We start from the raw sequence: 23,465 nt of genomic DNA, 5'->3' as shown, positions 1-23,465 counted from the left end.
CTGCTGCAACCACACTTTCCAACACTGGCCAGAACCAGATGATTGAGTTCGCAATAATGTAAAAAAATAAATAATTAGATATTTCCAAATAATCCAAATTCCAAATTCGTTGCATTCGCGTGCGTGTTTGTGTCGCTGGACTACAAACCTACAAACTACAAAGCTACAAGTACAGCAGGCAAATAAGAAAACGGAAAATCCCAAAATCGTATCGAGTGAAAGTTTTCCCGTCTTTGTTTTGTAATTGTAATTTTCCTGCACTTGCCTGCCAGCCCGCATTACTGGCAATATTGGACGCTGCTGCGGGCGCGGGTGGCTGACAGTGATTATAGCAAAAAAGATTTAGTTATATAGCAATCGGTGGCCAATATATTGGCCCTATTGTGATTTTGCTGGCTGTGTGACAGTGTTATATATTTAAATCGAATCAAATCGCAGTCGCGTTTTCTGGGACTGCTGCAAAAGGCCTTGCGAACTTCTGCGCCAGGTACTGTGGACGGGACGAGCTGTGGGTAGCGGGGTGGGTGGTTGGGTACGGCGGAAGAGGACAAGTCCCAATAAGAAACTAGCGCGAAAACCCCCTTGCACTGCACCCCTTGCATACATACATACATACACATACTAAATGCCTAGGTGCATCACACACACGTAAAAACATATACATACGTATGCACATACCCACCACGAGCGAATAATGGCAACAAACAATTGCGAGCGACCCCGCCGTAGTAGTACCAATACCAGTGCCCAAGTGCCCCAATCCCAGGAAAAGCGACTGAGGCAGAGGCAAAGCCAGAGACAGAGGCGGGGACCGAGACCCCGAAGGCTGACTGTGACGACACCATGGCAAATCGAGCCAATTGCAGATGTATCTGTGGCTGTATCTGCGAATTATGTCTCAGGGTCAAGGACACTGCTTGCTACCCCGTTGTTTGACCTTATTAACAAGAATTTCCATTCGCGCGACACGCAAGAAAGAGAATCCTAATACCCTTATTCCTAGATGACAGTTGTCCTACAAACTCCTTCAAAAGCTTGACTATTATCCTGCCCTCTGAGTGAGCGAGTGGCGTTTAAAATAAGATTTTTTTTATAGATTATAAAGTAAATAAGGTAGACTGCTTGATTTATTTATTGACAAGATAGTAGAGGTTCACTAGGAAACCGTTAAAGACTGGCGTAGGCTTATTAAGGCTACCGTTCTTAGAGTTCATTTCAAGGAGAATAAAGGAACTAAGGGCCAAAGAACTGTACTCGTTACTCAACAAACAACCATTCATTGACAGAGCAACTACATCACTGGCTGGCTCCGCGCACAAAACGATGTGCGATACCAAAGACGATGCTCAGAAATGGAAATGTGAAATTTGCACCTACGAAAACTATCCATCCTCGCTGAAATGCACCATGTGCCAGGCGTCGAAGCCGTTGCTCAACGAGGACATCTTCAGGTGAAGCAATCCTACTCTTTAATTTTTTATTTTATTTATTTATATTTTTAATTTTCCCCTGCAGGCTGAGTCCCGCCGCCCAGGAGAGCAGTGCTGTCGCGGAGGAAGCAGCTGCTGTTGAGCCCACGCCCACGTCCACTTGCTACTCGCTCCAGCCGCAGCAGAACCAAGCGAGGCAGAGCAACGTGGCGGACAGCGAAAAGTGGCCCTGCAAGGTCTGCACCTATCTTAACTGGCCACGTAGCCTGCGCTGCGTCCAGTGCTGCACGAAGCGGGGCGGCGAGGCCATTGAGCGCGGCAGCGACAAGAATAACGAGGCGGATGCTGATCGGACTGGCGAGGCGTTGCAGGCACTCCGCATCAGTGGAACGGATACGGAGCTCGGGGGATGCATCACAGAGAATCTGGCTAACAAGCCAGCAGCCCAGCTGATCGGGGCCACAGCCTCGAATCGGCTGAACCTTAGTCCGAGCATTGACGATGCCACGCACCTGAACAATCTCGCCAATGCATCCAACAACCAGTGCCGTTCGCAGTCCCAGAACCATCAGCCTGCCCAGCTGCAGCTTCAGCAGCAACAGCGGGAGTCCTCATCCTCAGCCACTGACGCGCCGCAGCAGAAGCCGTGCTATGTGGCCAAATGGGCGTGTAATGTAGGTTTAGTCGAGGCTGGCGTACTTCCATTACCTTTACTGAATCTCTTCCTTACAGTCGTGCACCTACGAAAACTGGCCTAGGAGCATCAAGTGCTCCATGTGCGGCAAGACAAGGGAGCGAGAGGTCAGTGGATCGCAGAACGACTTGCATGCCTCCTCAAGTCTGAACATCCAAGAGGAGCACCAGCAACATCAGCAGCAGCAGCAGCTACAACTGCAGCAGCAAGGCGTGGACACCGTCAGTGTCAACAACTCATTCAATAAGAAGCACATTTACCAACTTGGTAAGCTCTTCCGTGCCTAGCTTTATTCTAAGCTTTATTTATATTTAATTGCTGATTTTCAGGTTCCTCTGAAACCATCAACAACTGTGATACGCTGCAAGAGCGACAGGAGCGCCGCCAGCGTCAAATTCGACGCCAGGTGGATTGGCAGTGGCTGAACGCTTGTCTGGGCGTAGTGGAAAACAACTATAGCGCCGTGGAGGCCTATCTCTCCTGCGGCGGCAATCCGGCCCGCTCTCTGACTAGCACTGAGATCGCTGCTCTCAACCGTAATTCGGCCTTTGACGTGGGTCACACCCTCATCCATCTGGCCATACGATTCCATCGCGAGGAAATGCTGCCCATGCTGCTGGCTCAGATCTCTGGCTCGGGGCCAGGCATCAAGCGCGTGCCGTCCTATGTTGCCCCCGACTTGGCGGCCGATATCCGTCGCCATTTTGCCAACACCCTGCGCCTGCGCAAGTCCGGCCTTCCCTGCCACTATGTGCAAAAGCATGCCACCTTCGCCCTACCCGCCGAGATCGAGGAGCTGCCGATCCCGATTCAGGAGCAGCTCTACGACGAGCTGCTTGATCGCGACGCCCAAAAGCAGCTGGAAACGCCGCCGCCAGCTCTGAACTGGTCGCTGGAGATCACGGCTCGGCTTAGCTCTAGGATGTTTGTCCTTTGGAACCGGAGCGCTGGCGATTGCCTTTTGGACTCCGCCATGCAGGCCACTTGGGGCGTCTTCGATCGCGACAACATCCTGAGGCGGGCACTCGCGGATACACTGCACCAGTGTGGTCATGTGTAAGTAGAATTACAGAAGGAGAAATGCATAGGCCTTGATGTTTGTCCTTAGGTTCTTTACTCGTTGGAAAGAGTACGAGATGCTGCAGGCCTCGATGCTTCACTTTACGCTGGAGGACTCACAGTTTGAGGAGGACTGGAGCACACTTCTATCGCTAGCCAGCCAGCCAGGCTCGTCCCTGGAACAGCTGCACATCTTTGCGCTGGCGCACATCCTCCGGCGTCCAATTATCGTGTACGGCGTCAAGTATGTAAAGAGTTTTCGCGGCGAAGACATCGGTTATGCGCGTTTCGAAGGTGATTCCTTTTACCATTTTCTAAATTACAATTGAGTTAATCGGCTGGGCTTTCAGGTGTCTATTTACCTTTACTCTGGGATCAAAACTTCTGCACCAAGTCACCCATCGCCCTGGGATATACCCGCGGTCATTTTAGCGCCCTGGTGCCGATGGAACCATTCACAAGAATCGATGGACGGCGTGACGACGTGGAGGATGTCACATACTTGCCGCTAATGGATTGTGAGCTGAAACTGTTGCCTATCCATTTCCTCACCCAGTCCGAGGTAAGGGAATAATAATTTGAAAAATATAACGTTTTTTCTACGAGAATTCTATCTTTTTGCAGGTGGGTAACGAAGAGACCATGATGCGCCAGTGGCTTGACGTGTGCGTTACCGATGGCGGTCTCCTTGTGGCGCAGCAGAAGCTCAGCAAACGACCTCTGCTGGTGGCTCAGATGCTAGAGGAGTGGCTCAACCACTACCGCCGCATTGCGTAAGTACGACTTGAGCGATTGCCAAAAATGATCTTGCTGATTGTGTGTTTTTTTCGTATTTATTTATTTTGGTTTGCAGACAAGTGATAACGGCGCCCTACATTCGTCGCCCCCAAATCACACACTACTCCAGTGACGGTGACTCGGATGAGGAATAGATGCAATGCGTCTGCTCCTGCGTATATATTTGAATACCAATATTTTGTACTTTCTGCGATCGATGACAGCAGATGCGGATGTTGAATTGAGATGGACACGTGCAGATCCTACACATACACTTGCACCCCCAGTTAGCTAATGGAAACTATAGAGAATGCAAAGTGAATACCATATATGCGGGCAGTTGAAAGAGTTGTAGTTGTAACTAAATTGAAAGCAAAGCAAAGCAAACCAAACTAAAGCTTGAGCCGCAATGTACGAAAATACATTGATCGGCGTATGTAAATCATATCCGTTCCCAATTCAACGTTTGTTGATTTTAGTCAAATTTATACATACTGCGTCGACCAGAGGAGACAGAGAAAGCGAAAGCGAAAGAGCATATATGTACGTAGTAAACGAAATTGAAGCTATACACTATACTAGTAGGTCTAATTACACTCACATTTGAAACAATCCATTTATTGAATACGTGGTCGTATTTGAAGTAGAAACTGAGGAAGGCATAGGAGAAGGCATCCCCTGAATGTGGGCTTGAATTATTGAAAATCTCGATGTACTATTAAATTTTATTGGGTGGCACTCACACACGCAACATTACATTATCGTGGGTGAATTATGAAAGTTTCTGATGCAGCGTCATTGAAGGGTTTATTGATAGTTTTTAAAACACTTTTTGGAATTATGAATCATTATACATTCATGCCTATACATATAATATATTTAATTATATATAAATATATATATATATAACATATATAGAGATCCTATGGTTCTAAAGAGTTGAACAAAGGGCCAATAACATAATGAATTTTATTCTAACTGTATTATAAATGGAATTTTATCTCATTATTATTTTTGTTAGTAATGTTATTACAATTATTATTATTATTATTACTACATTCTAAGGAAGCTTATTGTGCAAATGTACACGCAAAACGCATGAAAAACAAAACTTATTTAAATAAAAAGTTTTAAGTAAAGATTTAAATGGAATTCAGGTTACATATTTCGTGGTGGGAATTAATCAGGACTTATATTTAAATTCAAACTCTTTTATTTCATTAACGAATGAGTGTTCTACAAGAATTGCTTAAGATTTAAATTAAAGATTTTATGGAGAGTTTTTACCAATAATGAAGAAAAAGAAGGAAATTTATGATATAGGGTGAGATATCTGGACCTAAAGCTTGCTCGCGTAAGAGGGAGAGGACAATAATGATTTTCGGTTCCACATTGCAATGCATTTTTATTGGTTTCAAAATAAAATAAAAATATAATAATAAATAAATTATATTATATTTTACTTTCTTTATTTGGAATATATATTTTATTTTTAAGTTAATATCAGGCCAATTGGACATCGAATTTAGCGCGTATCTATTGCTGCCAACTTGCTTTCTGATACGAGCTAGAGATGGGTGCGGCACGGGTTTTTATTACCGTGCCGTGAAGTCGCACGCGTTCACCTCACGCGCCTATCTCTAGGCCGAATCGCCGTATCTCTCAGATACTTATTCGTTTCGGTTTCGTTGCTGCTGTCGGTGTCGTTGCGTTGTTGCTGCTGGTGCGGTGTTTTTTCTGGTCGCAGCTCCGATTGAGAATAAGAATCAGACGAGTTAAAATATAAGTAATAGCTTCATCGGTCCCACGAGCGAAATACGCACCAAAATCGATCGGAAAGACGTCTTTTTTGAACACACACCGCCCGACCACTCTCTGACACTCACACTCACACTGAAAGAATCGCGCTACGCAGATTGCGAATGCATACGGCGAAAGATACAAATAGAAAAAATCTAAGCAGAAGAAAAATTTTGTTAGTGAAGTGAAGAGGAAGTAGTGGTGACCTGTGCGCGTGTATTTGTGCTTTCCTCGTGCGTGTCATCTCGTCTGTGTGGTGCTCCTCTCTGTGTGTGTTTCCCTCCCCCATTTTGCAGGCGCGAGTGCGAAGAGCATAGCAGTAGCTGTATCTCGCCATGGGTAAGTTATCTGCCGACACCGATACTCTCTCTCTAACTAACGCTCCTGTGTGCCGTGTGTGTGTCTGCGCAATGCCAACGCCAGGGGGTGGTGGGTGCTCCGATAGCAGCATTATGGCATTATCGGCATTAGCAGGGTATCGTATCGGGAGTGGTTATGAACCTGTGCGAGGTGGTGCTCTCATATTTTCCCTGTACTCTCCCACACGTACTCATCAATCAATACCACTGCTGGCCAGCTGAGAGCGCTGGATCTTCTCTCTAGCACGGCCACCGCTACCGCTCCTGCTCCCACTCACTCACACCACCGCACGGTCGCATATGATTCCACGTCCACTCCCTATTTTAATTTCTCAGCTGCGACTGTGGCGATGACGTCAGTGTTGTTGTAAGAACAAGTTTCGTGTTTTCCCCTTTGAATTTTATTTCTTATGTTACGCCCCAAATCGAGGTGAGGCGGCAGGGAGCGTCCGAAAACCTGACCGAATAAACCTCAAAGTGCTTGTGCATGCAACTGCAATTACATTACACACGATACCGTTAGGCCGCCCCGCCGCGTGAGAGCGGCTCTGCTCTCGAATAACCTGTAAACCAGTAAACCCCGTTCGATGTGAATGAGCTTTTTTTTTATTCTTACATTTTCTGAGTTCTCCGGTTGCCGCTGCAAAGGGCTTTTCTACCGTTATCCGAGACATGTACTCGTACTTGTATTGTCAATGATTAATTACTCGAATACTCCGCTACTGTCCCTAATTGAGTTCATGTGCATACACTGAGAAGCCTGAAGATTCATTTTTAAAAGAGAAATATGAAAAAAAAGGTTAAAGTCAGTTAGAAATTATACCAAAATATTAAAGAATCATGCAGCTTAAAGTTAATAATGATCGAATAATCCCTCTTTATCGTATAGATTTCTTAATAACAGTATTGTTGGGGGTCAATCTGTGTTAAAATGATGATGTTTCGGGTTATTTAATAAAATTAAGTTGATTAACTTTAATAATATTCATAAAAACCGTTTATAAGTGTAATTTTTTGGCCTAAGTATGCAAGATTTTTGTGAATGAATTCCCCTTGTGTTCGAATTTGTAGTTTATAAAGTATCAATCCATATAAAGTATCTTAAGTACTGAGATTTACAATCTGCACACCTCATTTTCTCCGAGTGGATTGAGCCTGGACTACAAGTAGTCGCATGCGTGCCTAAAATGCCTAATTGACTTGGACTTGATGGAGCCGGGAGAAGTGGACGTCGTTGTGGATGTGGCTATGGACCCCATAACGTGCAGTCGTTGCTCCTCTCCCCTAAAAGGCTCAACAATAGCCATCTAGAGTCTCCATCTCTGGCTAAAGCGGCAACAACTGCTCGACATGAACTCATGACAAGCACATTGACTTCCACTGGGTTTCCTTTTTCGTTTGCTCAAATGAAAATGAAAATGAAAGGGGTAGAGTCCCGTTCCCCCCATCTCCTCGATCCACCCCATCGTCACATCCCATCCATCCCGCGCTCATTCATTTAGTCGGATTTTTCTCATTTATTTTGTTCGTTGATTTGTTCGTGCCTGTTGTGCATTCGCCTGCATTTCGTAGTGTTTCGTAGCGTTTCCCAGGCGGGGTTATATGGGTCAGAGCACTTGCCTAGAAAGTGGCATCTCCTCTTATGTCTCGTGCTCACCCCCGCCACCTCCGTTGGCTCCTTCGCCTCGTTTTCCCCATTTTCCGCCCCTGCCCCCGCCTCAACCCGTCCACTTGCCTAATTGAATGCTATTTTCGTAGATGCAGCGTCATCAGCTGCACTTGTGTGTGGCGGTTGCTCTTTTCACTTTTCGTCTAATAAGCATACAGGAAGCACATTCAAATCGACCGAAGCACCGAACTTTGGGTGTACTTATATCTAAGTATGAGTGTATGTAGTATGTACGATGCGTCAGGTAGCACAGCATAAAAAAAACACTTGCAAAGCAATTTAAATTTGATGAGTAATGCGTGGAACACTTATGTATATACAGGCATAGCTGTGGTGATAGCATAGCTAGTATCTTAAACCAAATTGAATTTAATTTTAATATCAGCAAGCCTAAAATATCCTTCACTTGAACCATTGCATACTCTCTGGGGTCCCACTTCCTTTCTGCTCGAATCCTACATTTATTAAAAGAAAAGTAAATTTAAGTAATTAATTTAAAAAAAACGTCGATTTTAGTGAAAGGAGGAAGACTTGTTTTTGTCGACTTTCCATAATTATAAAACCCAATCTCAATAACAATAGAAGTAAGAGGCAAGCTTCCCATTAAAATTTCGTACCCTATTTTTGTGGCCACAGCTGTTAATTCGTTTATATTTTTTGCTCAATTTGTGTATTTTATGCTGTTGCTCTTCACAACTAAAAATGTTTGTGTGCGTATAAACAGAACCGCTCGTAGGTGGAGGAATCGTGGGCGTGGAATGCACAAGAGAGCGATGATGTTTGCTTTCGGTTTTATTTATTGTCTGCCAACTAGGCTCTTTTCCAGTCACGTCGGAGTGGCGTTGCCTGCCAGCTCACCTGCTTCCGCGTCTCGCCTTGACCTGCATTGTCCTCGACATTATCCTCCTGAAATTCAGTCAAGGATTTGACGCACTTGCTCTGGGGTGAACCCGCTCAGTGCGCATTGAGTGCATGTCGCGCCACTGACGAAGGTCGTTGTCTATTTTTTTTCGCTCTGGCTCTATAGCTTTTCCAATTCGATTTTTTATACAACGGGAAAATTTTAAATATAAATAAGAAGAATAGGAATATTAGAACAATATAAAGATATGGATTCATCAATAAGAATGTGCCTTGATTGTGAGATACCCGCTACCCAAACATGACTTAATCTTTGGGTAATGGTATGCAAATTGTAATCTAAAATGGTGTTTGCACAAGTACAGCTTTTAGGTACATTTTGATGCCATACAAATTTGTTTTTCACTAAATGATTGTCTTAAGAACACATAAAAATACTTAATACCTTCAACAGACTGTAGACAAACAAATTTTATTTATTAAAGATTCATATAGGGTACTTAAACCCATTGGTTCGCTGAGTATTTCATAGAGATCAACCGATTCTGATTCTAAATCTGGTTTGCGATATTTTATTTTGTTTTGTAATGTTTTTCTGTAGGTTCCATATTTTCCTTCCCCACTTTTACTCTAAGGCTAGAGTCGCTCTTTGGGCGCGGCAAATGTTAATTAAAATATTTTCTCTGCCCTGCAGCTTGACCTCTCCGCATCGAATCGATGGGGTTCTGTGAGGCCTGTTTGAGAAATGCTAGGGTAACCTTGGACTTGCCCCCTGTGCGTCGGACGGGTTTTCATTATATTGTGTTTTCGGGTCGTGTTTTTGTATTGTTTGTTTGTATTTCAAATTCGAGCGTGTTCCACTATGGCCAGCCAGCCAGCGCCACCAACCAGTTTGTTTGCGGTTCCAAGTTGTGGCAGAGATACTCGCACTCGCACTCGTCCAACTCCGCAGCGAAAAGCTCTCGGCGGCGGCGGTCGATGGCGACGATGACATCACCAGTGCCAGCACTAAAATCGCTCTCCGCAATTACAATAAAAAAAAAATAAAATAAAACGAACCTAAAAGTGTGCGCTCAAACTTTTATTGTACTAACTTGAGCGGGGACGCCGCTTTGCCGGCTCTCTGTTGCATGAAGATTTGCAATTTGCAATGGATTTTGTTTCCCCATTAGCGGGCTAGTGCTAATGCGGGGAAAATGTGCTGAAAACCCAATAAACAAAGCGCCAAAATCAATATGTAAATCGCGGAAAAATGTGTGATTGCATAATAAACAAGCGAACACAGGCAGTCCCGAACATAAATGAAATTAATTAAAAGTAGCGAAACACGTACACGAAGTTTAAACAAACTCGCACACTTAGATACTATTTAGGTACAATCACGTAGTTTTCAGTAAGGTCGGAAGTCCACGTTAGTGACGAAAGCCCGCTTTTCGGGGTATTGTGTCTGTCGTAGTGCCCCTCTGGTGGAGCGATCAGGTCTGCTGTTATTCCGACTGGACCGCTCTGTGAAAAGTTTCGGTGGCGTCACCGCACAAATAAATATTCATTCTTAGCGTATATAATGTATTCAACATATATAGTGGGTTGTTTGTCAGATTAATTTGACCAAAAGATACGAGAATTAAGTTAAACATCAAACAAAGTTATTTATTTTGATATTAAAATGAACCCTGCATTGAACTGAAGGGTTGAAAGGCACTCCTCTTAGAGATAAAATAAGTTCAATGCACTTTTTTTCGGTTATAAGCTGTTGCAACTCGATAAAAGTGAGTCAAAGTCAAAGGAACCGAAGAATTTAATGTGTAGATCATAATTATGACATGATCAATTTACTTATTACAATAAATTTTTCAATCTCTTAACTGTAACAAACTTGCTTAACCCCTTAATACTCTTTTATCATATTGAATCTAAGATAATCTCTATATTCAATTGATCTCTACTAGAGATTTTCTGGTGGGAATTCCCATGAAAGAAAACTATAAGAAACCGTAATCGTCCAAAAAGGTTAGCCTCTCCTTAATGAAAAATTAGATAGCGGCTGTAGCTGGTCCCTATTTATTCGGTCTACGTCACTATTATAAAACAAGCTAACGGCACAGGCACATATACACCTGAGCTTATCAATATAATTTCTATTTTGGAAGCAACAACCCAAATATGAAAAGGCAACAGCTCCAGACCAGAATTGTGGAAAAACAAAAATCCGAAAGGCCTGAAAAAACAAAAGAGACAGCGAGACGCATAGAAAAAGTGTTCAGACAGCACAGCAAGCCATAATGCGGTTGGGCTTATGTACATTTATATATTTTTTTATATTCTCTTTTTATGTGCTGCAACCGGCTGCTTTTAGCTTTTGTTGTTCCGCTGTCTATTTAATCAACCGCAGACTAGTGAAGCCGCCTGCCCACCGGGTAGGCGAAAGAAGAAAGCCGCCAGAACAGATCGACTCATCAGTCATGGCCAACAATTAGTTCCAATGCGTTCTGCCGTCACGCTACTGTGCTCTTTCCCTGTATGTGAGGTCTTTGAAAGGCCCGAGGCTTCAGAGAGTGTATGGAACACAACGGTTTTGGGGTCAAAATAATATACACAACACATAAAATATAATAATTATGATTACTAATTACGTTTTGAGTGGTATTTGAGTACCAAAATATTAAACAAACTTTTAATGGTAAAGTAACTTCTTTAGGCTTCTTTCTAAATTGGTAGTAACATTGTTAAATTTATATGAATTCCCATTTTATTTTCTTCGGAAAAGATCGTCCTTCTTTATAGCAAGAGATATAAAGAACGTGTTGAGCAAATATGGGATACAGTCACTTCATTGATCAAATATGTGATAAGACTTGTAGTTATCAACGTGACTTTCATCAAATAAACCAGCTACAAAAAAAAAAAAGTGCAATGCTTGCCTTCCGAGAAATTTGGGTTTATGGGTTTATTTTCTGAGATTCTGTAAAAATGACAATTTTGACCCCATCTCAAATTCTTTGGAGGTCTTTTCGCTCAGCCACAAACAGGTTGTCTTGCCTGCTGAGTAGGGTTTGCGTTTCACCCCATTCACAGCAGTTTTTTTCTTTAAATTGTTGGGGTATTTCCCATACATTATACACATGTAGTATGTGATATATAAACATGCAAATGTCGGATCTATTTAACCTGCTCCCCACTTGTGTGTACATTGACAAAGCGCCAATGTATGGGTTGGTTTTATATAAAAGGAATATGAGTATGTGCTGCCCTTGGCCTTATCAATGATAAGATTAATTGCTTGCCAGCCGTGTGAGTCATGAACTTAAGAACGGTATACATATATATGTAGAAGAGTTGCCTGCCTGAGACTGTCAATATAAAACACACGTATATACAAACAAACTGTTCGGGACACTATATTGTAACGAATCTCAGTGGTGGACATACGATACCTATATATTTTGTGCTGAAACAACATATACAAACAAACAAATATGTCCCCTCACACATACTGTGGGACGGGGCTTCGAACTGAGCGCGACGAAACGGGGCAAGGTTGGGGCATTATCGCATCACATGCATATGACATCAGCGCAACACTGCGTATACGTAATCTGGCGATACCACTGATTGAATGAATTGAATTAACAGCGACCGTCAACCCCACTAATCGGTGATCCTCCTTCTGTCTCTTCTATTTTATAGGTAAGCAAAAAATCTACTGTGCGAAATGCACGAAAAAATGCTCCGGCGAGGTGCTCCGCGTGGCAGACAACCACTTCCACAAGGCCTGCTTCCAGTGCTGCCAGTGCAAGAAATCCCTGGCCACGGGCGGATTCTTCACAAAGGACAGTGCCTACTACTGCATACCGGACTACCAGCGCCTCTACGGCACCAAGTGCGCCAACTGCCAGCAGTACGTGGAGGGCGAGGTGGTCAGCACCATGGGCAAGACGTATCACCAAAAGTGCTTCACCTGCTCCAAGTGCAAGCAGCCCTTTAAGTCGGGCAGCAAGGTGAGTTTCAGTACCTTCTTATATACAGCAAAGTCTGAGGATAACCATATTCTTCCCTCTAAGGTAACCAATACCGGAAAGGAGGTGCTCTGCGAGCAGTGTGTTTCGGGTGCTCCAGTGTCGCCCAGTCGTCAGGCGGGTGGAGGAGGTGTCTCCTCGCCCGCTCCTCCGGCGGAGAGTCCCACGCGGGCCACGGCTCATCAGCAGCACGGCGGTGTGATTTCGCACAAGGCTCATCTCAAGGAGGACTATGATCCCAACGACTGTGCTGGATGCGGAGAGCTTTTGAAGGAGGGCCAGGCTCTGGTGGCCCTCGACAGGCAGTGGCACGTCTCCTGCTTCCGGTGCAAGGCCTGCCAGGTGGTGCTCAACGGAGAGTATATGGGCAAGGATGCGGTGCCCTACTGCGAGAAGTGCTACCAGAAGGGATTCGGGGTGAAGTGCGCCTACTGCAGTCGCTTCATTAGCGGCAAGGTGCTGCAGGCTGGCGATAATCACCACTTCCATCCAACCTGCGCCCGCTGCACCAAGTGCGGCGACCCCTTCGGCGATGGCGAGGAAATGTACCTGCAGGGTAGTGCCATCTGGCACCCACGATGCGGCCCGGGTCCCTCCGAGTCCGGCATTATTCTGAACGGAGGAGGCGGCGGTAGCACCTCGGTGGCCGGAGGCGCTTCTAATGGCAACTTCACGGACACCGAGTGCGACCGGATGAGCTCCAGTGCCCTCAGCGAGATGGTAGGTAGTAGTGGCTCTAACATGGATCCCAAAGGCCCAATATCCATATCCAGCAACAAAAAAGCACGAGAATCCAACACGATCCTGTTCTTTTTAAGCGGCTTTTGAGCTTGCTACTAATTTGAATGCTGCAAAGTAAAAACAAAAAGCACACACCAGCCATGAAAATCCACATTTCCACCATTTTCAACTGAACTGAGGGATATTTTTTTAAAACTACTCTGCAGAATATTATTTAAAATAATATTAGAACACTTTGATTTAAGCCGAAAGCATATGTTCTTTGTTGTTTTAGGCGTAAAATCGAGTTTATAATCGAACTAAATTTAAAAAAAAATATCTCTCTATGAGCCTCACACCCACTTTGCACAACCAACACATGCAATTTATGATTTTATAATTTGAAATTTCTTAGCATTTTAGTTGTTTTGAGCTTGCGTTTTTTATTTTCCGTTCGTTTTCAGTACATCCGTTCCAGAACACCGAGTTTTAATGGTTCACTTTATTCCTCTAGCCGCAAGGTTTGTTTTCTTTATGATTTTTATGATTTCCCATAATTTATGCCATCGTTTTTGAATTGTACTAAAAAAAGAAACCCCAAAACAAAAAACACTGCATGTAGAGGAGATGTAACCTGAACTGCGGACTAATGAGATTACCTTTACAGCACTATCGGACGGTCAGTCCCGGTCTGATACTCCGCGAGTATGGAAGACCCAATGCCGAGGACATCTCGCGAATCTATACCTACAGCTATCTGACGGATGCGCCACACTATCTGCGCAAGCCGATCGATCCTTATGACAAGACGCCGCTTTCGCCGCACTTTCACCGGCCCTCGTCCTACGCCGCCACCACGGCCAGCAATGCGGGATCCGTGGCCGGTAGCCGTCCTCCGTCGCGTCCCCACTCGAGGACACGCAGCGCCATGAAGGTCCTGGTGGATGCCATCCGCTCGGAGACGCCGCGGCCCAAGAGTCCCGGCATGAACAACGAGGAGCCCATAGAACTGTCCCACTATCCGGCTGCCAAGAAGCCGCCGCCGGGCGAGCAGCCCAAGATCGAGCGGGACGACTTCCCCGCTCCACCGTATCCGTACACGGATCCGGAGCGCCGGCGGCGGTACAGTGACACCTACAAGGGTGTACCCGTGTCCGATGACGAGGACGAGAATGGCAAGCAAACCAATGGCAATGCCAAGAACGGCGAGGAGCAGCAGTAAGTAGTCAAGCTAAGCGGTCCCAAGAAGTCTCTTATGTATTCGTAATCTTTACTAGACGCCTTCAACGCGAGGCCGAGCAGTTGGAGAAGCTGAACTCGGGAATTGGCTCAGCGATTGCCAAGGACCTCAAGGAGCATGCCAAGTATAGGAAGTGGAAGCAGAACAATCTGGATCCGCGCAACGCTTCCAGGACGCCTTCTGCTTCCAAGGAGCCGGTATACAAGTTGAGGTAGGTCGCCCGTAAAAGCCTGTATGAATAATCAGATATAAGTATGGCGATAACTCAGGTTGATCATGATTAATTCTTAGGTTTAACCAGTTTTAAAAAATAATTGTAATAGGAATTTACTTGCAATCTTTATTAGTTTAGCATTTTTATGGGTAGAAAAGTTAGTCTAAGCTATTTAAAGTAGCTTATCACTCGGCTTAACAGCTTATTAGCTGGTTTTATTATTTTAGTTTTTATTAGGTTTAAATATGGATCGATAAGATTGCAGTTTGCCAAGATTTAAATGCTGTACGATTGCCAGTTTTTTATTAAAACACCATTTCCTTTTTCTTATAGATACGAATCACCCATTGGGGCCTCACCCTCGCGCAATCTGGACCACCAGAAGCCCTTCTACGAGGACGAGATGTTTGATCGCTCCACCAGCTATCGCGGCTCGCTTGGCAAATCCTTGGGAAACGCGCCCAGTTACAATGGTAATCCTTTAGCCAGTAGAACGATCCTTGATCCGTAGTGTTTCAGGCGCGCGAATCGCTCGGCGATTCGAGTAGAAGTTACCGATATTTTATATATAGCCCAATTACGTTTATAGCCATACATTCCTACCGATCGCCGCCCAAACCCGGATACGGATTCAAAACGACGACTCTGCCCTATATACGCAACGGCTACAGCTCAGTAAGTGCTGCCTGTGTTGCTCTAGAAAAGATCCACCTTGGTGACGGGCTGTGTCAGTTATGTCTCGTAGCTTACATCTAATATACATGTAGCCTAGCCCTATGTAATCATAAGTTCTTGCTGACGGTACTCGTTTGTCTTTCTCTCACTCCTAATGCTGCCACTGGTCGCTCACACGGATAAACTAACAATATACTTGTCAACTGGTTGGTCTGCTGCTTCCTTGTGTGTCTAATCCTATGCTACTCCAATAAAATATCTATGTGTATGCTATTGTTGCCCTGACACCACCAACACAACTCCTCACCCATCCATAAAAAACTAACACCCATACACACTCTAAAACCGAACTTCAACTCAAACATTGCATCAACATGAACATCAACATCAACCACACCATCTACTCTGCCCAGTGGTGAGTGCGCTGCGCCATGTGCCAAAGCCAGGATACGGCCTGGCACCACGCTCCCACACATTCAGCTCCACCACATCTGCTGCGGCCACGATGCATGGTGCCACTGTAAGACCGCTTTGCTGTTGTTATGCCGTAGAAATCCCTTGAATTAAAACCCTTTTTAGTTAAGTTACATGTACTTCCTCCCTAATTTTGCCCTGGTTTTGGGTTTTTGTTTGTTAGTTTGCATGACATCTCAAGTTTTACGATGAGAAAACTAATTGAGAACTCTTCCTGTAGGATTTCTCGTATGGAGGTCTCGGCGACAAGACGCACAGCACGGATTTGAGCTGCGGCAAATCGGAGGGTGAGATTCGGATTTAACAATATTCATATCCCATTCTTATACAATCCATTCTGAACAGCTTCTGTGGACTCGATCACCGAGGGCGATAGACGCGCCCTTATGGGCGGAGACCTGCCCGCCTCAAGCACATACTCGGGGGCTCTCTCCTACCACTATCCGCAGGCCGGACTCATCCGTCGCAGTCTACCCAACATGGCCCACTCGATGCTGGTGCACGAGCCGGCAAAGATCTATCCCTATCACCTACTGCTTATTACAAACTATCGTCTGCCTTCTGACGTTGATCGCTGTAATCTGGAGGTGAGTTTGAATCGAAGATCTACTGGGGAATTTTAACTTTAAACCACTTTTGAATCCCTTTCAGCGTCATCTGTCAGACATTGAGTTCGAGCACATCTTGCAGTGCGCTAGGTCGGAGTTCTACAGGCTTCCCCAGTGGCGGCGTAACGAGCTGAAGCGCCGGGTGAAGCTCTTCTAAGAGCCCAGTTACCGCTGCCAGATGTGACGATGGCTATCCAAGTGGAGGCTGCACATGTGACGAAACCAAAAGAATTCAATTTACCTTAAACAGCCGAGGGTTATATGGATGAGAGGAGCAAACAATACAAAATGAAAACGAAATGGGAAACTATGCTAATTTCACAGCCAGTTTTGAAACACGCTTTAAATAAATAGTTGATGCAAGTGAAACCAACTAAACTAAATTTAACGAAACATAGTTACATTTACAGTGCGGAGCTGCCGGCGTGCGGCTCCAGTTTATTTTTTTAAGAATTAGTTGCGCTAAAGCAAAAATTGTAACTGAAAACTAAATATACATGCATACATGGTGTATATGCATATGGAAGGAACAGATGATCCCGAATAAAAACGAAGAGTATTCAGATTTCAATTAGTTAAACAATATGATCCGGCATGATCGCTTTTTATACGCAGTGCAAGCGCAAACACAAACTGGACCTATTTTCTAAATTACACTTTAATTCAGCCTAAGAATGATAAATGCATCAAAGAATGAGCAATTAATGTACCTACAGCAGAATCACACAGCAGCAAGCGCGAATCGTTAGATGTGTGGCATCAAAAATTTACGCTAAACCATTACGCAAATTTTATTTATTACTAAATATTTTATTTATTTAAATAGAATATGTCAAAGAATAAACCAGAGATAATAAAACAGGACAAAAGCAATGCCTCAACGTGATTACAATTATTTAAACATTTCAAGAGAGTGACGATTATTAGTAGCTTAGTTCTAGCTGGTGCTTCTTATCCTATGTCTAATTTCACTCTTACTCCTAAAGAAACACCAAGGGCTTAGTTCTTCGGTGTGATTTGTGTTCGGGACGCAATACGTAACTGGAATGTACGGTTCACAGAATAAATACGTAAATATTGAACTAGATTTCACAGAACATATCGAGATTCTCTATATGGATATATTGCACCATGGGTATGCCACTAGTGTTGCTTGTGAAGAGCCTCATCTGCTCGCAGACTATACGTAAGCTGGGTCTTCATCACCGACAGGCTGCTGCCGATGATCTTCTTGTGGTATATTTGCCGCGTGACGAAGCCAAAGTCGTCATAGAAGTCTCGCTCGCACTCCTGCCACTCGGACATTGTGCACTCCAGTGAGGCGTAGCCACCGCTGACGCAGTTCTTGGCCAGCAGCTTCACCATCGGACCCATGATTGTCTGGTAGGGATAGTTCGGCTCCAAAGCGAAGCGATAGATCCAGGCTGCATTGTAAACAGCATGATGGTTCTTCACACTAATCGCGGCCACAATCCGGCGACGGAATTTGTTCTTAACGGACTCCTCGTAGGGACAATTCTCAATGAAGATCTGGTAGCTGGCCTCCTTGGGTGAGCAGCGGAAGATGAAGGGCTCGTAGCACTCGGCCACCAGGGATTGCGATGGCTTCGTCTGGAAAAAACAGTTTAAAGAAGTGAAAATGTTAATCCGAGGGATAAAGTACCCCAAATTACCCGCATCAGCTCCACTGCCTTTGCGTAGAAGGAAAAGTATGTGCCGACAAAGAGGCAAAATATGCAGATCGGCACTGTGAGGGCGCAGAAGAGCAGCGGCACGCCCAGAAATATGAAGAATATCGCCCAGGTAATGACTATGAACTGCAGGGTGATCTGGGTTGGGATAATTAACCAGTAATTATTAATTAAGACCAGGAAAGATTATAAGTAGAGATAGGTCACGTAGTCGTGTCGCACTCACCTCTCTGAAGCAAAAGACGAAGAAGGACTTGTTGGAGAAGGACATGATATAGTCCCGCACCAGCTCCTGGTACTTCAGTTCGTCGTCCGCCTTGTAGTTGCGTATAACAATAAAAGGCTGCATTGGTAAAATTTAAATAAATAGCCAAACAAAATAAAAATAAAAACACTGCCCCAAACAGAGTGACCAGAGTACGCGAAATACTGAAAGTACGGACTACCGGCAAAATACCATTATCGATTTTTATCCACCTATCGGTAGTATCGATAGGTCTTCCATGGTTTTGACCGTTCTTCGCTGAATCCTGAAAAGGAAAATAACACCAAGTCCCGGCTCATCCGCATCCATGGCAGACGCAGTGGGTTCAACTCAATCCGATGGCCAGCGGCAGTTTATCTGCGGTGTGATCGAAGGGTTCTACGGCCGGCCGTGGACTACGGAGCAGCGCAAAGACCTCTTTCGAAAGCTCAAGTCGATGGAGCTCCATGGCTCCAGTCCGTCGTACATGTATGCCCCCAAGGATGACTACAAGCATCGCGCATTCTGGCGGGAGTTGTACACGGTGGAGGAGGCGGATCACCTGTCCAGTGAGTAAGCTTCCGCATAACCCAATCCTTGCCCTAATCCCGGGTTACCTGCAGGTCTGATTGCGGCGGCAAAGGAGGCGGGGATCACCTTCTACTATGCCCTCTCACCCGGCCTGGATATGACATATAGCAGTCCCAAGGAGATAGCCACGCTGAAGCGCAAACTGGATCAGGTTTCACAATTTGGGTGCGAGGCCTACGCCCTATTATTCGACGACATCGAGTCGGAGCTTTCGAAGGGTGATAAGGAGGTCTTCCAGACGTTCGCCAATGCACAGGTTTCGGTCACCAATGAGATATACACGCATCTGGGCGGCCCCAAGTTCCTGTTCTGCCCCACACAGTACTGCGCCTCGCGAGCTGTGCCCAATGTCCAGGAGTCTGAGTACCTCAACACCCTGGGCTCGAAACTGAACAACGAGATCGATATCCTCTGGACGGGGGACAAGGTAATATCAAAGACCATATCCATTCAGTCAATTCAGGAGATTTCTGAAGTGCTGCGCCGTCCGCCGTGCATCTGGGACAATCTCCATGCCAACGATTACGATCAAAAGCGCGTGTTTCTGGGGCCCTACACCGGCCGGTCGCCGGAGTTAATACCACACCTGCGCGGTGTGATGACCAATCCCAACTGCGAGTTTTACGCCAACTTCATAGCCATCCACTCGCTGGCCTTTTGGTCACGCTGCAGAATGGACTCGAAGATGAACAGTTCATTGAGTGCGGACATTAAACTGGAGACTGAAAACGAGGACGAGCTGCCGGCAGAGTTCCTCTCGAAGAATGTTTACCACCCAAGGGTTGCTCTAAAGTGAGTTTTTCTATAAAAATGTTCTTTGGAAAAATTGAATCAACCCTAAACCCCCTAGGAACGCCATCACTGAGTGGCTGCCGGAATTCTTCATGGAGAAGGAGGCCTGGGGACCCATAACCAAGCCGCAACCGCAAATGGTCATGCCCATTATTCCCATTATACCCTCGATAAACACTTGCATGAGTCTCACCACCACCACGACCACGTCCACGAATACGAGAACTGTGCCGGAGGTGAACACCACCCAACTGCAGGCACTCGCTGAAGTCTGGTAATTAACTTTGGCCAGGAATTAATACTTTAATAATGCCTTAATCCTTTAACAACAGCACCGTGACCTCCTCGCTGACGCCCATCTCCAATCCCGTGATGAACTCCTTGGTTTCGCCCACCAAAGTGGTCACGAATGAGGAGATAATCAACCCCATACCCACAACGGCTGCCTGCAATATTGAACTGCCCAAGAAGATACCGATCTCCATTGTCCCAGTGCCCATCATGGAGGCAAAGAGTGTGGAGGCTTCGGTGAAACTGGGCCTGGACACCGAGGTGTTTGAGCCAACCGAAGGTGAACCGAAGAGCGAGCTAAAAGAGGAGAAGGATGAGGAGCAGCGGAAGCTACTGGAGGCGGTGGCGGCGGTGGAGGAAGACCTAGTTGACAAGCTGGAACCGGTGGCCAGTCTCAATGTGGACACCATGCTGGATGACAACAGCCTGAGTCCGCTGAGTGCCGGTGTCAACGAGCCAATGGAGTGCAGCAGCAGCATAGCCTCCCAGCTATCGCCGAAGGAAGAGGCACCCAAACTGGTGGCCGACGATGTGCTCATGGAGTCGGTTAATGATGTGCATGTAAGTTGGAATCGTTGTGGCATTTCTGTGGATGTTATTAAGCTCTCTTTATGGTTTTCAGAGCATGCATGTGGAGAGTGGCACTTCATCGCCACTTTCGAATGCGGAGATGCGGGAGGAGAGCGATGCTCCATCGATTCAGACGAACGAACATGAGTATGACTTATTAATATTATTATTATTAAAAATAACGTAAGACTAGATACAATTTTCTACATAATAAATATATTTTTTTTATTATTTTCAGCTCGACCTTGATAACATCCGAATCCAGGATAACTGCTGAGGATCTGAGCCTGCTGTGCGATCTCTTTTACCTGCCCTTCGAGCACGGAAGCCGTGGCCTCAAACTGCTCTCCGAATTCCACTGGCTGAAGGGCAACGCCAATGTAATACTACAGGACCGCTCCGCCGTTGGTGGCGATGCTGACAAGAGCACCAAGCCGGAGGTCAGTGAGTGGCTGCTGCGTAGCGAGCACTTTGACGAGCTGTGCGCCAGCGTCCTGCAGCTGTTGATCAAGATCGCAAACTGCCAGAACAAGGAGATCTGTCACGAACTGTACTCCTACGTGTGGGACATATCCGGCGCCCTGTCGCTCCTCAACTGCTACATCAAGTGGCTGGCGCTGGGCCAGTTTCCGCAGAACATGTCCTCCTATACGGAGGGCAGCTATACGTGTAACGTATCCGAACGGCATTACTCATACAGACAGGAAACTGATCATTCATTCTGTTTTCAGGGTTCAGTAAGGGCTGGAAGGAGGCCTTCATGTCCGGCGACCAGGAGCCTTGGGTCTTTCGGGGCGGCCTAATTGCTGACCTGCAGCGTCTGATGCCCGTAGACTCGGGCAACGATCTGTTTGTCTACAAGCTTCCTGAGAAACCCACGACCAACTATTATCTGCTGAGACCCTACTGCTCCGCCGACGAGGAAAATGTCAGCGAGGTGTGCACCCGCACTTACCTCCAATGGCAGCGGGAACTGGACGGAGGCGGCTACATTCCCTTCCCGCTGCCTGACAGCGTGGCTAACATCGTGGCGGACGGAATGGTGGGCGCCTTTGTCACCCTCAGCCCGGAGCTGTGCATCGTGGCCTACGACGATAACAACTGCCTCGTGGGCTATGCCTGCGCCGCTCTGGATGTCAACATATTCCGGCGCAACCAGGAGCTGTGCTGGCATACGGAGATGCGTGACAAGTACCCCAAGGAGCTTAGCCTGCAGGAGTCGGAGACTGGCAAGGGTTTGGCCCAGCTTGTCGCCCGCTTTGTTGAGCAGTTTCATCGCAGCAGCGGCAGTGAGGCTGTGGAGCAGTGTCCTGTAGAGGTAAGCGGCTCCTTTCCAGCCGTGCTCAGTGCCGGCACTTTCCGGGAGGCAGAAGAGCGCGATTCGGGGATCAGCAAGCGTCTGCTCACCGTTCTGCTGGCCGCTTTGCGGGCGAACGGATGCTTTGGCGTTCATGTCTGTATCCCCGAGAGAGAGGTTGGCCAGGTGAACTTTTACACCAGGATCGGTTTTGTGGACGTTTATCGCGAGGAGGCCACCAAGTGCATTTACATGGGACGTCGCTTTTAGCCTTTACATCCCTGACTCCGCTTTCAATGTTCCTTCTCAACTTTTGTATTCCGGTGAGCGATGTGGCCTACCCACTCCGCTTCCTATTCTCATCTAGGTCTCGCGCCAGTGTCCTTTTTGTATTCTTATAAGGTAAAACGTGTGTTACAATGACCCGAGTGTCTCTTCCCCTCTAGTATTTGTCTTAAGCGTCGTTTTCTACGTGTGGAAAACAATAAAACTACAATATCTAACAACTATCCCCAGCCTTTTATTAGCTGCTCCCACTTGGTTTGTCGAGATCATAGAACCACACGGTGTTCACGCCGTCCTCGATGATTTTTACGTGCTGCATACTGGGCAAGGGGAAGCGGCAGGCGATGATCTTCGTGTTGTGTGGACACTCGGCGATCAGCTTGTGCTCCAGGTCCTGCATCATCTGTTCCACTCCGAAGATGACCACAAAGTTGTAGTCCTTTATGTCGAACTTCCACAGGTCGCGGCGGAAGAAGCTCGTCTGTTTTGAGACCCCGTGACGGAGGGCAGCCAGGCGGGAGTAGTAGACTAGCCAGGGATTCAGCTCCACGCCGTCGGTTTTCAGACCCCGGTGGTGCTGGGCCGCCGCTAGAGAGGATTACATAAGTAAATTAAGGCTGGGCCTTGGAAGTTGCTGGGAAGCAGCTGGACTCACCCACCACAATGCGACCGTCGCCGGAGCCAATGTCCAGTAGCTTGCCGCCGGCATTCCTGGGCAGGAAGCTGAGCACATTCTGGATTTGTTCCGTGGTGGCCGGCACGTAAGGTAAACAAATCCGTCTGAAGGCGGGCGCCACAAACGAGGCGCACACAATGGACAGGCCGATGCCGACACCGCCGGTGGCTGCTATCAGGATCTTGCCGCCCGTGGACATGCCAGTTTTCTGGGGTTTTGATATCGCTTTCGAGGCGTCTTCATTCAGGATTTCCATTTCAAAAATCCTATTTAAAGAAATAAGTTTCCTTGACAAATGCAGTGTGCCCAGCAGCTACTGTTTTCGGCAACTGGCCACACTGAACCACTCGTAGGCCAGGGCTGGCATAATGCAAGCAGTGCATTCGGTAATTTTTTGTAAGCTCGCCGCGGTCACACTGGCAAGACTTTTTT

The 23,465-nt window shown here is 46.3% G+C and overlaps 5 protein-coding genes across 10 annotated transcripts; 3 read left to right on the top strand and 2 right to left on the bottom strand.

The window, feature by feature from the left end:
• Nucleotides 1–15: 15 nt before the first annotated feature.
• On the top strand, nucleotides 16–5,107 carry trbd (ubiquitin thioesterase trabid). 3 transcript variants are annotated; one of them, XM_017168163.3, is made up of 9 exons: nucleotides 16–169; nucleotides 1,287–1,451; nucleotides 1,516–2,104; nucleotides 2,163–2,391; nucleotides 2,454–3,180; nucleotides 3,233–3,477; nucleotides 3,534–3,745; nucleotides 3,808–3,956; nucleotides 4,037–5,107. In XM_017168163.3, the coding sequence occupies exons 2-9, from the start codon at nucleotides 1,324–1,326 to the stop codon at nucleotides 4,113–4,115; spliced, it is 2,358 nt and encodes a 785-aa protein (XP_017023652.1). In that variant the 5' UTR covers nucleotides 16–169; nucleotides 1,287–1,323; the 3' UTR covers nucleotides 4,116–5,107. The 3 variants fall into 3 exon arrangements, with proteins under 3 accessions (XP_017023652.1, XP_017023651.1, XP_070142773.1); XM_017168162.3 differs by having other exon boundaries at nucleotides 22–487; XM_070286672.1 differs by having other exon boundaries at nucleotides 24–178.
• A 526-nt stretch (nucleotides 5,108–5,633) lies between these two features.
• Unc-115a (Uncoordinated 115a) lies at nucleotides 5,634–17,482 on the top strand. Of its 4 annotated transcripts, none has more exons than XM_070286966.1 (11): nucleotides 5,634–6,099; nucleotides 12,337–12,647; nucleotides 12,711–13,385; nucleotides 13,850–13,906; nucleotides 14,053–14,603; nucleotides 14,663–14,836; nucleotides 15,173–15,312; nucleotides 15,429–15,514; nucleotides 16,209–16,275; nucleotides 16,334–16,575; nucleotides 16,640–17,482. In XM_070286966.1, the coding sequence occupies exons 1-11, from the start codon at nucleotides 6,096–6,098 to the stop codon at nucleotides 16,751–16,753; spliced, it is 2,421 nt and encodes an 806-aa protein (XP_070143067.1). In that variant the 5' UTR covers nucleotides 5,634–6,095; the 3' UTR covers nucleotides 16,754–17,482. The 4 variants fall into 4 exon arrangements, with proteins under 4 accessions (XP_070143067.1, XP_017023500.1, XP_017023496.1 ...); XM_017168007.3 differs by lacking the exon at nucleotides 5,634–6,099 and adding an exon at nucleotides 12,021–12,186; XM_017168010.3 differs by lacking the exons at nucleotides 5,634–6,099; nucleotides 13,850–13,906 and adding an exon at nucleotides 12,021–12,186.
• A 168-nt stretch (nucleotides 17,483–17,650) lies between these two features.
• Nucleotides 17,651–18,705, bottom strand: LOC108075519 (uncharacterized). The gene is made up of 3 exons (XM_017168012.3): nucleotides 18,514–18,705; nucleotides 18,270–18,425; nucleotides 17,651–18,207 (listed from the first exon to the last, which is right to left on the bottom strand). Exons 1-3 carry the CDS (start codon nucleotides 18,634–18,636, stop codon nucleotides 17,740–17,742), a joined length of 747 nt encoding a protein of 248 aa, XP_017023501.1. The 5' UTR covers nucleotides 18,637–18,705; the 3' UTR covers nucleotides 17,651–17,739.
• A 63-nt stretch (nucleotides 18,706–18,768) lies between these two features.
• On the top strand, nucleotides 18,769–22,545 carry Oga (O-GlcNAcase). Its single transcript, XM_017168005.3, has 7 exons — nucleotides 18,769–19,100; nucleotides 19,155–19,914; nucleotides 19,973–20,188; nucleotides 20,247–20,766; nucleotides 20,828–20,922; nucleotides 21,014–21,444; nucleotides 21,507–22,545. Exons 1-7 carry the CDS (start codon nucleotides 18,860–18,862, stop codon nucleotides 22,340–22,342), a joined length of 3,099 nt encoding a protein of 1,032 aa, XP_017023494.1. The 5' UTR covers nucleotides 18,769–18,859; the 3' UTR covers nucleotides 22,343–22,545.
• A 27-nt stretch (nucleotides 22,546–22,572) lies between these two features.
• Nucleotides 22,573–23,432, bottom strand: LOC108075520 (ATP synthase subunit C lysine N-methyltransferase). The gene is made up of 2 exons (XM_017168013.2): nucleotides 23,013–23,432; nucleotides 22,573–22,945 (listed from the first exon to the last, which is right to left on the bottom strand). Exons 1-2 carry the CDS (start codon nucleotides 23,287–23,289, stop codon nucleotides 22,596–22,598), a joined length of 627 nt encoding a protein of 208 aa, XP_017023502.1. The 5' UTR covers nucleotides 23,290–23,432; the 3' UTR covers nucleotides 22,573–22,595.
• Nucleotides 23,433–23,465: the final 33 nt, after the last annotated feature.

This window comes from Drosophila kikkawai, chromosome 3R, assembly GCF_030179895.1.
Source record: "Drosophila kikkawai strain 14028-0561.14 chromosome 3R, DkikHiC1v2, whole genome shotgun sequence".
Taxonomy (NCBI): Eukaryota; Metazoa; Arthropoda; class Insecta; order Diptera; family Drosophilidae; genus Drosophila; species Drosophila kikkawai.
Note: the sequence above shows the minus strand (reverse complement) of the source record. Positions and strands in the feature narration are given on the sequence as shown.

Coding starts and splice junctions, on each gene's coding strand:
- trbd (XM_017168163.3), top strand. CDS start 1,324: ATGTGCGATACCAAAGACGATGCTCAGAAATGGAAATGTGAAATTTGC. Junction 3,181..3,232: donor CTGCACCAGTGTGGTCATGT/GTAAGTAGAATT, acceptor GTTTGTCCTTAG/GTTCTTTACTCGTTGGAAAG. Junction 3,478..3,533: donor CGGTTATGCGCGTTTCGAAG/GTGATTCCTTTT, acceptor CTGGGCTTTCAG/GTGTCTATTTACCTTTACTC.
- Unc-115a (XM_017168007.3), top strand. CDS start 12,126: ATGTCCCCTCACACATACTGTGGGACGGGGCTTCGAACTGAGCGCGAC. Junction 14,837..15,172: donor GAGCCGGTATACAAGTTGAG/GTAGGTCGCCCG, acceptor TTTTTCTTATAG/ATACGAATCACCCATTGGGG. Junction 15,313..15,428: donor AAACGCGCCCAGTTACAATG/GTAATCCTTTAG, acceptor TTACGTTTATAG/CCATACATTCCTACCGATCG.
- LOC108075519 (XM_017168012.3), bottom strand. CDS start 18,636: ATGCAGCCTTTTATTGTTATACGCAACTACAAGGCGGACGACGAACTG. Junction 18,426..18,513: donor TCGTCTTTTGCTTCAGAGAG/GTGAGTGCGACA, acceptor ATCCCAACCCAG/ATCACCCTGCAGTTCATAGT. Junction 18,208..18,269: donor AGGCAGTGGAGCTGATGCGG/GTAATTTGGGGT, acceptor TGTTTTTTCCAG/ACGAAGCCATCGCAATCCCT.
- Oga (XM_017168005.3), top strand. CDS start 18,860: ATGGCAGACGCAGTGGGTTCAACTCAATCCGATGGCCAGCGGCAGTTT. Junction 20,189..20,246: donor CAGGCACTCGCTGAAGTCTG/GTAATTAACTTT, acceptor CTTTAACAACAG/CACCGTGACCTCCTCGCTGA. Junction 20,767..20,827: donor AGTCGGTTAATGATGTGCAT/GTAAGTTGGAAT, acceptor TATGGTTTTCAG/AGCATGCATGTGGAGAGTGG.
- LOC108075520 (XM_017168013.2), bottom strand. CDS start 23,289: ATGGAAATCCTGAATGAAGACGCCTCGAAAGCGATATCAAAACCCCAG. Junction 22,946..23,012: donor CGACGGTCGCATTGTGGTGG/GTGAGTCCAGCT, acceptor AATCCTCTCTAG/CGGCGGCCCAGCACCACCGG.